Source organism: Diospyros lotus, chromosome 8 (assembly GCF_014633365.1).
Source record: "Diospyros lotus cultivar Yz01 chromosome 8, ASM1463336v1, whole genome shotgun sequence".
Taxonomy (NCBI): Eukaryota; Viridiplantae; Streptophyta; class Magnoliopsida; order Ericales; family Ebenaceae; genus Diospyros; species Diospyros lotus.
In genome coordinates, this window is record NC_068345.1 from 38,192,189 (window position 1) to 38,205,332 (window position 13,144).

Genomic DNA, 13,144 nt, shown 5'->3' on the forward strand with positions numbered 1-13,144 from the left:
GACGTAGATTTTATTTTGAAGGGAAAAAATATTTGTGAATAGAACAATCCTCAAGAGTAATACAGGGCACATTCGGTGTCAACAGGGGGGTAAACGTATCTCTTGCCGTCCAAATTTACAAACCATGTCTGAAGACAATTTGATTTTCTCTGGGGAATGGGATTCGTAGAAATTGACAGTACAAATGGCATCTTTAAAAGATGCTATTATTTCTTGGAAACATGTGGGGAGAGACGAGAGAGAGAGAGAGAGAGAGAGGGGCGGGGGGTGGGGTTGAAAAGTACAGCAGTATCCCAAGGTCGACTTCTTTACAGGCACTTATACGGGTTGTTTGTTTGGTCAACATCTGCACAATTAGCCAATAATATTATAGGACAAAGACCAAACAAACAATGGAACAAATGCATGATAATGCTAGGGCATGTTGGATAACACAACACTGATCATTGTACATTTGGACTAGTGATTGACCAGGAAGAGCCCTATATTGAATCTATAGGGGGAGTGTAGACTTAGCCCTATATTGCCATCTATGGCCAAGACAAATTCTGAAGCCAATATATATGAGAGGGGTCCTTTCTGCTGGATACTTTAGAAAGAGGAAGCCCCAGTCACTTTGGTATAGAACAAAAGGCGGTCTTTTTTATCTTTTAAAGCTGAAGGTACAAGAGGATTGTAATGTTTCCAAGGGAAGCAGAGGCTGCAATAACTGATCAAATGGTTGATTACCGAGTCAGTGTGCTCAGATGCCAGAACTCATTCTCTTATGTCACCGCTGACAAACATGTCAATGGCATGGACCCACCAGTTCCCTGTGCATGAGTTGTTGATTCTGATTTCTGAGAGATTTCTCCGTGGAAATCTTGTGTTTCCAGCTATGATGTTTGGACATTCCCATAAGATCGCTAAAAATTATTAAGTTCTTGTAAAATAACTTTGATCTTGCAAATTTTTGGTACTGTAACTTTGAGAAGTGACGCAGAAATTTCTTCTGATACTTTGAATTCCATAATGTGCTTCAAATGCTGGGATTTGTGGGTCAAGTCATATTAAAATTAACGTGTTACATGTTAACCCTGAACAGAACTCAAATGATCAGCTGCTCAGGAGTGTAGATAATAAAAAATGATTTGCTGGATCCCATCTACGAATCCCGACAACAAAAAACAGAAAGAATGGCTAAGATGAGGAACAAACGGATCATATATATATATATATATGTGTGTGTGTGTGTGTGTGTGTATAAATATTCTTTATATATTACTTGAAAGAAGAACATTTACAGCTCAAAACAAGATTGTATTTGTATCCATTGCCAGATGCCCTTAATTTCGAATCGACGTAAATAAACATCCATACATACCGAACAACTGTGGCTTCATCATCTTCTTGGAGAACACCAAAATGGCTGCAGAATAGAATAGTTGCAGAAATATGTCAAACAGGGCAACGATATCTGAATATAAATTAATTTTATACAGGTAAGATTAGCTGACTACATGGAAGCAGACTCCGAGTCTTCTCCGGCGCCGGGCCTCCAAAGCGCTGAGCTTCGCCAGCATTTCGTGGTCGGTGAAAATACGCCCCGGGGAGCTCAAGAACACTCTTCTTTTCACCGGAGGGGACCACAGGCCGCTCTGCGAATAATCAAAGTCGTACTCTGAAACATCGTAGAATTTCGAGAGGAGCTTATCTGAGACGGTTTTTGAAACCAGTTGGATTCTTGGAGTAGAAGGCTCCGGCAATGGAGACGAAGAAGAGGTCTCGGACATGGCGATGGGAGAAAGCAAAGAGACGAAGAGAGAGGCTTCAATGGTGAAGAAGAAGAAGAAGAAAATATTGCAGTTATATGTTCGTGGGGTGGGAAAACTATGGGGAAGACATTGATGGGTCTCTGCAATCATGAGCCGACGTGGGTAGCATCATTAGAATATTAGTCTTCTTTTTTTTTTTTTTAAATAAAAAAATGGTGTTTGAATCTCTACTTGGTTGATATAGTTACTTGAGGAGTTGTTGTGTAACCATCAAAAGGCTTTTACTATTATATTCATATTTTTGTATTAGAAGTTACTTATACATGACGTTGCATAGGGCATAATATGCCCTCTAACCCTTTTCTTATAGTCATTTAATCTCTCAATTTTTAATCTCTTAACTTGAAAGTAAACTTATATATCTCTTAACTTTTAATTTTATTACAATCACATACCTCATCTTTTATAAGATTACACGTGAGATACACGTACACGTTAATGGGCCATCAACAAAAAAGAGAGAACGAAATATGGATCGATGGTGAGAGATGATGGATGAAACAACACTCATTGGCCTCATTAGCAAGGGAGGGGGAGAAAACAAAGGTTGTTGCTGAAAGAGGCGATGGGTTAGTTGCCATCGACCAGTGGGTCGGTTGGCCAATGGGTGAGTCGACCGGCCCACTGGTCGATGGCGATCGATCCACTTCCTCGCAGAGCCGGCCCAACAGAGTTGAGGGCCTTAGGCAAAAATGTTTGTTGAAGCCTTTTAGTATTAATTTTTTTTAAAAAAATAAATAATATATATTTTTTACATAAATATTTCATCATTTTATTAAATAAAAAAAATTAAAATTCAATCAACTACAAAATATAATAATCTCTTAACAATAATAAATTTTTAACTAAAATATAATGTCTCAAAAAAAAAAAAGCCAAACAACTTACAATAATAAAAAAAAAAAAAAAACAAAACTATTTTTTTTGAAAGTCTACGAAGATCAGTGTGAGCAAAAAATTATATATTCATGATTTTCTTATAGAGAGAAACAAAACATAACATTAAATTGATAGTATTAAAGGATAAAATTCACCAACAATAACTTTTCATTCTACAAATATGTGTTAGACTATGTTCATCTTTATATAAAATTAATTTTTCTTATATTTTGAAATACAAAATTGTTGATTAAATCTCCATAATCAAGTTTATCTAATAAATCATGAGTTTTATGGAGAACACCACAGCAACGGTTAAAAAATAAAAATGGTAAAGCAAGTTAAAAAAATTAAAATGTTTTATATTTAATTTTTAATAAAATATTAATTATTAAAAAATAAAAAATATATATAAAAAATATTAAAATTTTTCTAAAATATGGGGCTTCTAATTTGGGGGGCCTAATGCCATGGCATAAATGACTTCAAGGTAGGGCCGGCCCTGCTTCCTCGCTAACAACTTTTGTTTCCTCTCTCTTCACAGTGATCTTTGTTTTCTTCTTTCTTCTTTGTCGATGGCTAATTGACAGTAGACCTGTATCTCATGCATAATCTTGTAAGAGATAAAGTATGTAATTATAGTAAAATTAAAAATTAAAGAATATGATAGATCTACTCTTAAATTGAAAGAGTCAAATAAGTATAAAAGAAAGAGTTGTAAAGCATATTTATGCCTTCTACCTTATATATATTTAAACAGACAAAGCAAAGCATGCCCATAAGAGAGGAAGAGCAGGGGATAGAAGCCAGGACTTGTTTTCAACTTTGGAAAGGTAAACTCTCTTTTATCTTTTGTGAAACCCACATTGGTGGTGGGCCAAACTGGTTGTGATCCATGATTTAATTTGGGCACCCACCCACATCTGCAACTGTGCTAGGAATGTATAATTAAATATACATATTTTAAATAAGATATATAGTATATAATAAACAATATAATGATGAAATATTAATTTTCCTAAACCTAAACCAAGCAAGTAAATTTGTGGAAAATTGAAATCATTACTGGTAGCTATATCATAGTGGTGGATATCATGAAGAGGAATTAGAAATGCACATGTTTAGTGAGTGGGCCAGTTTTTGGCACTAAGTTATGGGCATGATTGTTGCTACAGCCATATCATATGCTCTTTTACTCATGCTATATTCTTAAAATTTACCCCAGATGGTGCCAGGGGAAAGGGGAAAAAGATGACTAATTTATAGGTTAAGGAAAGATTAGGTTAGGGTTGTGTAGTTATAGGAAATATTTTTAATTTTTCATCTTGTTTTCCATTTTCATATAAAATTTGAAATACATGTTCAATTGTTTAATATTATTGATAAAATGTTTATGATATTGATAATATTGTACTTTTATATATATAATAATTTTTTTAATGTTAATAATTTATTAGTTGTACTATTAGTTTAAAAATATGAATAAACTTGAATGATATCATAAAAACAATATTATCAATACAATATTATAATAATATCACAAATATTGATGATAGTCATTAGAGATATTAATAATAATTTTTATTATGTTGTTTAAATTTCAAAGTCTTATAATATAATATTGTTGTTACTGATACTTTGAGTTTTAACTCTTTATTATTAATCAATTTACTATTCATTAATATTTCTAATATTAACATTTTTATTTTACCAATATTATAACATTATTGAAAATTAAATTTAGAAATTATAATATTGTACTATAAAAATTATTTGTTTGTTAACCAAAGTTAATATTTAATGATATCCTTAATATTTATATATTGTAACAGTATTATCAGTAAATTTTAAAAGGTTAAACCGATATTTTTCTGGCTAAATTTTATATGAAAAATCTATCACTCCCTTGAAATTCAAATCTAACACATTGAATACTTTCTTTATAATTTATACCTATTGACTACTTAATCTAATTTGAAATAATGCGTGAGTTATATATGAGATAAACTAAAAAGAAGAAAAATAAATGAAAGGAAGAACATAATAATAACCAACCAAATTAATCCTTCCTTCTACCTTCTCCTTTACTTTTGATCGTGTTGACTCTTTGGTATCCAATAGCTTGATGAACGGAAAGAATACAAAACCAAGAAGGTGAAAATATAGAAAATATAATAAAGAATAAAAGCACTCATGTATAATAAGAACACCGGATTTATGTGTACAAATTCCGTGTGCAACTGGGTGAATTATAGAATACAAATGTACAAGAAAAACACTTTGTATCTCTCAAGAACTCTCTGAGTACAAGCTTAATTTCCCTTAGCTCCTAGCACTCACAACTCTTTTCTGTCTCTCAATCCCAATGCTATACACTTTTGAGAATATGATACACGATAGTTTTTCTTCATCCCTCTATTGCCCACTCTATTCGTATTCATAGAAGTGATTGATAACATTAAGGAAAGGAGTTAGTTATAGTTATGTTAGTTGTTAGGAGATAGTCGTCGAAGCTGTAGTCTCTAATGGCTAATACTAGTTTTAACAGACTCAATTTTGAGTCATTTACATAATAAAGCGTTTATTCTCGTCTCTCATCTCTTGTTAACCAAAATGAAATAATTGAGCTTCTCATTGGCCATTACCATCTCGACACTTCATCTTTGCTATGATGAGTGACTTGTGAGTCGTAACTCGTGAGTCGTAACTGATCTATCTTTCTTGGTTAGATACTCACAATCGATTTACCATTCATCTTCCTCTTTGCTCCAACTGACGATCCGTGATTGACCCACCATTTCTATCTTTTTTGCTCCAACCGATAGCCCACAAGTCGCGAACGATCCATCTTTCCTTTTATTCTTTATTTCAGTCGGCAACTCGCGACCGATCCACCATTTCTTATTGTCTTTGCTCCAATCGACGGCCACAACCTATTTATTTGTGAGTTTGTAATCAAGCGGTTGTTAGGCTTGATGTTTTGCTGTTTTATTTTTACGTGTTTAATGACGCATCTATTATACGTTTAATATTGAGTAGATAATTAGGTAGTTAATAAGTGTTTATTATAAAATTTAAATATTTAAAATGTCAAATTTAAAGTTAAGGGGTGATAGGATTTTTTATGTAAAGTTCAATTTTTTACTAATATAACTGCACTTGATATTGAGAAAACATTGGAAAGGAACTTTGAGTTTGAGTAACGGGTAGTATTGCAATTCCATTTTGCAGTTTTTCATTTATAAATTTTTTTTTGTACATACTCTATGATTTTATCATTTTTTGTAAAATAACTTTTTGAAAAAACATGAATTGTTCTCCACCACCTTTCCTTAAAATTTCTAAATCCAAAGTCGTAGACAGACAGAAAGCAACCGCAACCTTTATGATCCCTCACATGCAAGTCCCACTTCAATGTCTACGAATATCCTTCGTTTGTCTCAAGTAACTGATGATATGTTTAGTTAGTTTTCCACCATTCTCGGTCTTTCTCTTACCTCTTCATTGATATTCCATCAATCATAACAATGTTAAAGTATTTAGCTCCCTTCATGCGAAGGAGGAGCAGATGTTGTTTGTTTGTAAGGAGAAAATGTCGTTCATGAGTATGATTTGAATAATTTATAACTCTCCATGTTAATTAGCTTAACAAAACAATAAATTTTGAGCATAATATTTGCCGTGGATTCGAATTGACGCCAAGGTTGATTAGGAAAACAAATTTAACAGTTTTTCAAAAAGAAGATCAAGTTCAACTACTCGATTTCGGTGACCATTTCAAATGCCCAAATTACCTTATCACCTCACAAAATGAAGGAGAGAAAGTAAAGTAGGTAATTTTACAGAGATATTTGAATTTAAGGTATTTTATCAAATCAACTGATTTGAGAATTTATTTTGAAAACTTTGTTTGATTGGGAAAGATAATGCCCAAATTCACACGGATTTTGGTGGACAGCAAGGCAGACAAGGGTCGTCCCACTTCCAACTCAACAATTGGTCAAGAGGCCGAAAGCAAGTTTCACTTTCACATTCAACGAGAGAGAGAGAGAGGGGAGAAGCAAAACCCATCTCTCCTGGCGCATTATAACGTTTTTCCTAGAATATATATATATATATATATATAAGAGTTCATTAACTTCATTTTATACATACATCTTGAGGGGAGAGAGAGGGAGAGAGAGGTAACCGTGTTAAGAGTGATGGCTGGATACAGAGCTGAGGATGACTATGATTACCTCTTCAAGGTGGTTCTGATCGGAGACTCAGGTGTTGGCAAGTCCAATTTGCTTTCAAGATTCACTAGAAATGAGTTCAGCCTTGAATCCAAGTCCACAATTGGCGTTGAGTTCGCAACCAGAAGCTTGAATGTCGATGGCAAGGTCATCAAGGCTCAGATTTGGGACACTGCTGGTCAAGAAAGGTAATTTCTTTACCCATTCCCTCCATTTTCTGATCTGGGTTTTGCATCTACACTATGATCTACGCATACTTTCTTGGTTGCTTTTGTTGCATTTTTTGTGGGTTCTGTGATCTGGGTTTCATCTAGTTCATAGACTCTATTTCAGAAGATCTGAATGCGGGTTCATTGTTTCTGATTGGGAGTTTCAATTAGGATCCAGAGATAGATTTTAGCATGCAGAGATCTAAAAACTTTCGGACGCAGTACTAATCTCATCTGATTTTTGATCTGATGAAATTACTTTGTTCATCTGGGACCCTTTGTTGGCATTATTATTTGGGAATTGTTAGAAAACATACTTTAATACGGAATTGTGGTAATCTTGCTTGGAGTTGGATCGAGTTTAGATTTGTTCTATGGATTCTTGGATCTTCGTGCTCCACGGCTTCATTTGCAGCCTGTTCGAATTTTCACTAGTTTCTCTCACTAGTTAACAATATGAGGTTAGATGTTAAAAGTTTGGCTTCTGAATTGCTGTAATGTTGCTCTGAAAAGGTACCATTACTCACGGAAGTGATCGTTCTGAGTTCTTACTGTATTCCTGCTTCTCTGTGGATTTTGTGATCTTTGAAAAAATGGAATCTTCACTGGATTTCTTTGAAACTGTGTACCTTATACCTTGTGTCATGTTTCTTGTGATCGTGTTTTCCTTTCATCTCTTAGGCCGTTACGCCAAAAGTCCTGCTGCTACATGATTTTGCCTGTTTCCTGTACTAAATTTCAACTTAGTGAAACCACAGAATCTCCCAACATCTAAAATGATTTTGAGTTTGAGATCTCGTGTATCTAACCAGATGTATTTGAAAGTGTGACATCTTATCAAGAGTGGAAAATGGGGGAGGCCAAAGAAATGATAAAAATATATAGTCAATTACAAAGATTCAGGTCATAAGCATTACATTTCTTTTTGTTATCAACTGTATAAGGTTAAATCTTGCTGTTTCTTACTATTTTGATTCCTTGTTGTGAACATTGTTTTAATGGATTGATTGAAATAGATTATCTGGTTCATATTATGAGTGTTTGATGTCGTAACTCTTAAGCTCAGTCCCAAAGTTGGAATATCCTACATGATGGGATACATATAACCCGAACCTCACAAATGGAAAGTTACCGTGCCATATTTTCTTCAACCTTCAGTTAAGTTTATGATGAGGTCAGGTGTCATGGTGATGGTGAGTTGTTAAGTATTTATTAAAGGCAATGGTAATGTGGGCTGTTGTAGAGTGGTGAGTGCTCAGGCGTATGGTAATTGGCTAATGTTTTGTTATTTATTTCTCAAATAATAATAGAATCCTATTATTGCTTGGACTAATTGAAACTATTCATACATCCTTACTTTTTTGGAAGAATAAGAAAATTTGAAGTTTAAGTTATTTGTATTATTTCACTTAGAAAAAATGATATCAGTGTCATAATGAGAAATGAGGCTGGTGGTGCCTATCAATGATAAACAAAGCTGTTGGTGGAGGAGCTGTTTTCAAGATGGTATACTGCCACTGGCTTTTGGTATATACAGTATGCTTTGAGGTTTTATTTTATGATTTGAGAAGGATATACAAATTAATTATATCAATACTTTTGCTATAACTTTCACTTGTAACATCTGCCTAGTGTTCTTTTTATGAACTTTACACTATTGATACACTCCAAATGAAAAAGCTGATCAGTCTTATGGGGGACATAGTTTGAAACAAATCCCGCATTGAATATGACTGTTATAGATAACATGGGCCAATCGAGGTGGGAAAATGAGTATTATTTTGTTGAAACACATTTAAGGTTGATTCAATGGCTTTAATTGATTCCTTCACGCTGGACTGGAGCTTGTGTTGGTAAATGCTTATGCTTGCTTTGGTGGTGTTGCTCAAAAATTGTTTTCTGTCAACTTTTGCATTCTTTTTAACTGCACCTGAATATTTGATTATAGTAATGGCAAAATTAAAAGTTTTGAATAAGATTAGTAGCGGTTCAGTAATGTAGTTATCTTGTGGATCCATTCAGTTGATTGATCATTGATGTGCACTGATCATACATTACTCATTATTCTGTTTATGCACTCTCTTGAAAGAGAAGCTTCTTATTTAGTCTGTTGTTTTTCAGAATTAAGACGAATTTTATTAACCCTCTTGTCTGGTCATATATGCTCTGTCTCTTCTCTATTATTTCTTCTACCTCATCCTAAAGTAATCCCATGGACATGGTCTGCTGGTCCTACCAATTTGTTTTTGATCAATTGGCTGGTAGGAGATGAAAAGGAAACTGTTGTTGTTAATGATGATGTTGTTTTGGGGCATTGGATGCTTTAAAAGAAGAAACTTAACGTTTGAATAAATTTTACTACTCCTGGAGATTCCGTTAAAATAAATAGTTCATTTTGTTTTCTAATATGGGGGTTGGGGGGATTGAGTTGCCAAAGGTGAAGCCCATGACAGGTGTTGATGTTGCCTGTTACTATGTTTTGGAGTCATGGTATATTTTGTATAAAACCCACAAGAAAAAAGGCAAAATCAAATATATGTATAAAGAGGAAAGACGACACAAATACTTCTCCAAATGCCACCAGTTTGATTGTCAGAGAAGTGTCTGTCTACCATCTTCCAATCCCTGTTGTTGTTTCTAAACTTATGTAACTCTTCAGGGTAGAGTAGCAGCAGTTTCGGTTTGTGGTGGAAGTTATATACTGACAAGTGAAGTGGTGGATGCCCTCAGACAGAGTGGCTATCAGTGCTATTACAGTGATTCTGGGGGAAAGTAATGTGAATAAGTTGTACGATGGTGATGTAATATAGGTCATTAGTCACCTGAAGGCTTACCATCAGGGCATTGTTATGTTTCTTGATTTTGGATGATCTCATGATTATGGGTGCAAGAAGAACGAACCTATAGTGCCTCTGTGTTCTTGTGGAAGCATCCTAAAGCCAATATTGTGGAAACAGTGGTAGGAGCTGATTAATCATTGTTAATTCATGAGTGGTGCATGTATATTGGATATGCTATCTGTTCATGGAAGGGATACTTCTTCACTACTGAGATTATTTCGAAGAGAGTTAAAGCGGAAGTGTCACTGCTTAAACTGTTTTCATGAGTTACTATAATTTTTACTAGCAACCTTCTTTGTGTGGTACCTGTGAGGTGGTGGTGGTGTTAATTGGACAAATCTGACATCATATATCTCTGAGGCATCCTTGAACTTTTTGTTTTACATTTTGCTTAATGTACCACTTCAACCCCAATAATTCTTAGTGTAGCATTGTTTCACATTGATGATGTCTATTGGTCAATCCTTTTGAAAACCCTATATTTTACAATCACGATCCCAAGGCTCCTTGGTCTCATTAAGTGAAGTCGCTACATAAATTCTAAGCCTCCAGCCATCTCTATTTATGGCCACATCTTTTACAAGAACATTATATCATATGCCATGTTCAAGAGTTCTCAACCTTTTCTTTGGTCTCCTTTTACCTCTTCTGCTACAAATTTCCTCTATTTCATCCACTTTCTCTGGGGGATGTATCCTTTGGTCTTCTCTTCTACTCACGTATGTCCAAACCATGCTAATTTCTTGCATGTTATCTTCAATGGGTTCTCTCTCTTTTCCATGTTAACTTCGAATTTCTTGAAAGGAACACGGAAAGGTGAAGTGTGAAAGATGTAACTTAATCATGCTATGATGCTTCTGTGGTTGTTGTATTATCTTTTGAACTTGCCCTAAAAAATAAAGGTGTATTATTTTGCTGCTAAGTATTGAAGTTTGATTGGCTTTTTGGTGCAGTGATATATTGTGGTCATGGGTGTTTTTTTTAGCCCTAGTACTCTGTTGAACTTCTTTTATTTGACTTGCACGCTCTTGCTTGTGGTACCTTTGTTGCAAAGTCTTCATTTGTATTAATGACCAACTAGCTATGTTGTTTGCACAAACGCTGAGCTCCGTTTCCCAAACTGTACATGTTATTTTGGCAGGATTCATTTAGTTTCTAGTTGCAAATGGTGTCGCTTGCTTCCCTCATCATAAGCTTCGAAGTTGAGTTGTGAAAAAAAGGCAATTTGTATGGTCAACATGTGAAAAAACGGTTGCTTGTTGCTTGTCGGTTGTCGTTGGTTGAACAAAAATAAGGTTCATAAAAATGCCGCCATTGTATTGTACCTGGCTGACTCCTTTATTCCAGGTTTTGACAGCTTCGTGTTTGTTTCTGAGTTTACAGGTACCGAGCCATCACTAGTGCCTACTACCGAGGCGCTGTGGGCGCATTGCTTGTGTACGATGTTACCCGACACTCCACATTTGAGAATGTGGAGAGGTGGCTAAGGGAGTTGAGGGATCACACCGATCCTAACATAGTAGTCATGCTAATCGGGAACAAGTCAGATCTCCGACACCTAGTGGCAGTGTCAACCGAGGACGGCAAGTCATTTGCCGAGAGGGAGTCCCTCTTCTTCATGGAAACCTCGGCTCTTGAAGCCACCAACGTCGACAATGCATTCGCCGAAGTTCTCACTCAGATCTACCACATTGTCAGCAAGAAGGCCATGGAGTCCGCCGAAGACGCGGCTGCCACCACCGTGCCCTCGAAAGGCGAGAAGATCGAGGTGGGGAAAGACGTGACTGCGATGAAGAGAGCTGGGTGCTGCTCGTTCTAGGAATCTGATTGCTTTGAGGTGGGGATGCGGCCTCTTTGTTCTGCTGCTGCATCTGTTTTAGTGTACACCCTGATCATTCTGTAAAATTAACTCAAAAAATATATGCCTAAATTAGGAGGAGGAGGAGATGACGATGACCATCTGTTATCTGTTATCTTTTATTTCTATTTTAAATTCTTTCATCATTGTCATTTGTCTATCGGACCAAAAAGCTTGTTTAGGGACATTATATTGTATTTATTTCGTTTGTTTGACAGAGGTAGCTAAAAGCCCAGATTTCCATTGAATTGTGGCTAATCAACTAGTGCTTTGTTTTATGGATCCTGCTTTTGCAGTCTTGCCAAACTAACGTGGTAGTTATGAGTTAGTTATTTTGGTTAGTATTCAAAGAATTTCATTTGGTCGCAATCATAATAATAATAATAAAACAACGTATAGATATGTTGTGTTTATCTTAATTTTTATGTAAATTATTATGTTATTCACGTTAGGTAGCATAAAATTTTATTGAATAAAATTAAAAGGGGATGTGGGCCCATCCCATGCGAATGCCCGCGTCATGCAACCATATAACAACAATAACGTAATTAATTTGAGAAATGCCCAACTTTTACATGGAATAAGATCAATAACATTGACCTAGTCTCAATGGAGGCAGGATCAAATTGCATGCCATTCTCTATTCCAGTCTAGTCAATTGTACCAATTGACCCACTATGATTTGGGTTTTGAAACTGTTATTCAACTAAACAATGGGGCACCCGGCTGGACCAGTCCACCTATGTAAAAAGACCAATCACTTTTTTATTTTAAAATAAAAAAAGAAAATGTCATCAGGGACGTAACACATTCACTCTTAATATAATAATAAAGTTTAGCTCATTGGCTAAGTCAGCATATCATTAAATCTCCCGCTTTTGAATATATATATATATATATATAGACTTTATGATGGGTTATTACCAGCCAGGTAATCGCTGAACAACACGTTTTAGAATTTGTGACCTCAAGTTCCAAACCAAGGACCGCATTAAGTGGTAAAAGACCAACAATCTTCATGTAATTCACATTTTATTTCATAATAATGGTCCATTACATATATAATATATTGAAAATTTTTAATTATATTTAGTTCTAACATATTTTATCAATTCTGCATTCTATCTAGCCGTGGTTTCATTATTTTTGTTCTTTAAATAACTAAATGATGATACTCGAGGTTCAAATTTTGTTATTACAATTCTCGCTTTCACAATCTAAGATATTCTTTAAGATTTACACACTCACTCATTCAAAATAAAACATAATTTAAGAAACAAAAAAATATCACAGAATTCAAACACACACG

At 34.9% G+C, this 13,144-nt stretch overlaps 1 protein-coding gene across 1 annotated transcript; it reads left to right on the forward strand.

The window, feature by feature from the left end:
* The first annotated feature begins 6,811 nt into the window (after positions 1-6,811).
* On the forward strand, positions 6,812-12,113 carry LOC127807431 (ras-related protein RABA1c). The gene is made up of 2 exons (XM_052345269.1): positions 6,812-7,116; positions 11,361-12,113. The coding sequence occupies exons 1-2, from the start codon at positions 6,896-6,898 to the stop codon at positions 11,794-11,796; spliced, it is 657 nt and encodes a 218-aa protein (XP_052201229.1). The 5' UTR covers positions 6,812-6,895; the 3' UTR covers positions 11,797-12,113.
* The last annotated feature ends 1,031 nt before the right edge of the window (positions 12,114-13,144 follow it).

What these genes read in the sequence shown, in the direction of transcription:
- LOC127807431 (XM_052345269.1), top strand. Translation starts at nt 6,896, where the DNA reads ATGGCTGGATACAGAGCTGAGGATGACTATGATTACCTCTTCAAGGTG. An exon ending in GACACTGCTGGTCAAGAAAG is followed by an intron (nt 7,117 to 11,360) that starts GTAATTTCTTTA and finishes CTGAGTTTACAG; the next exon opens with GTACCGAGCCATCACTAGTG.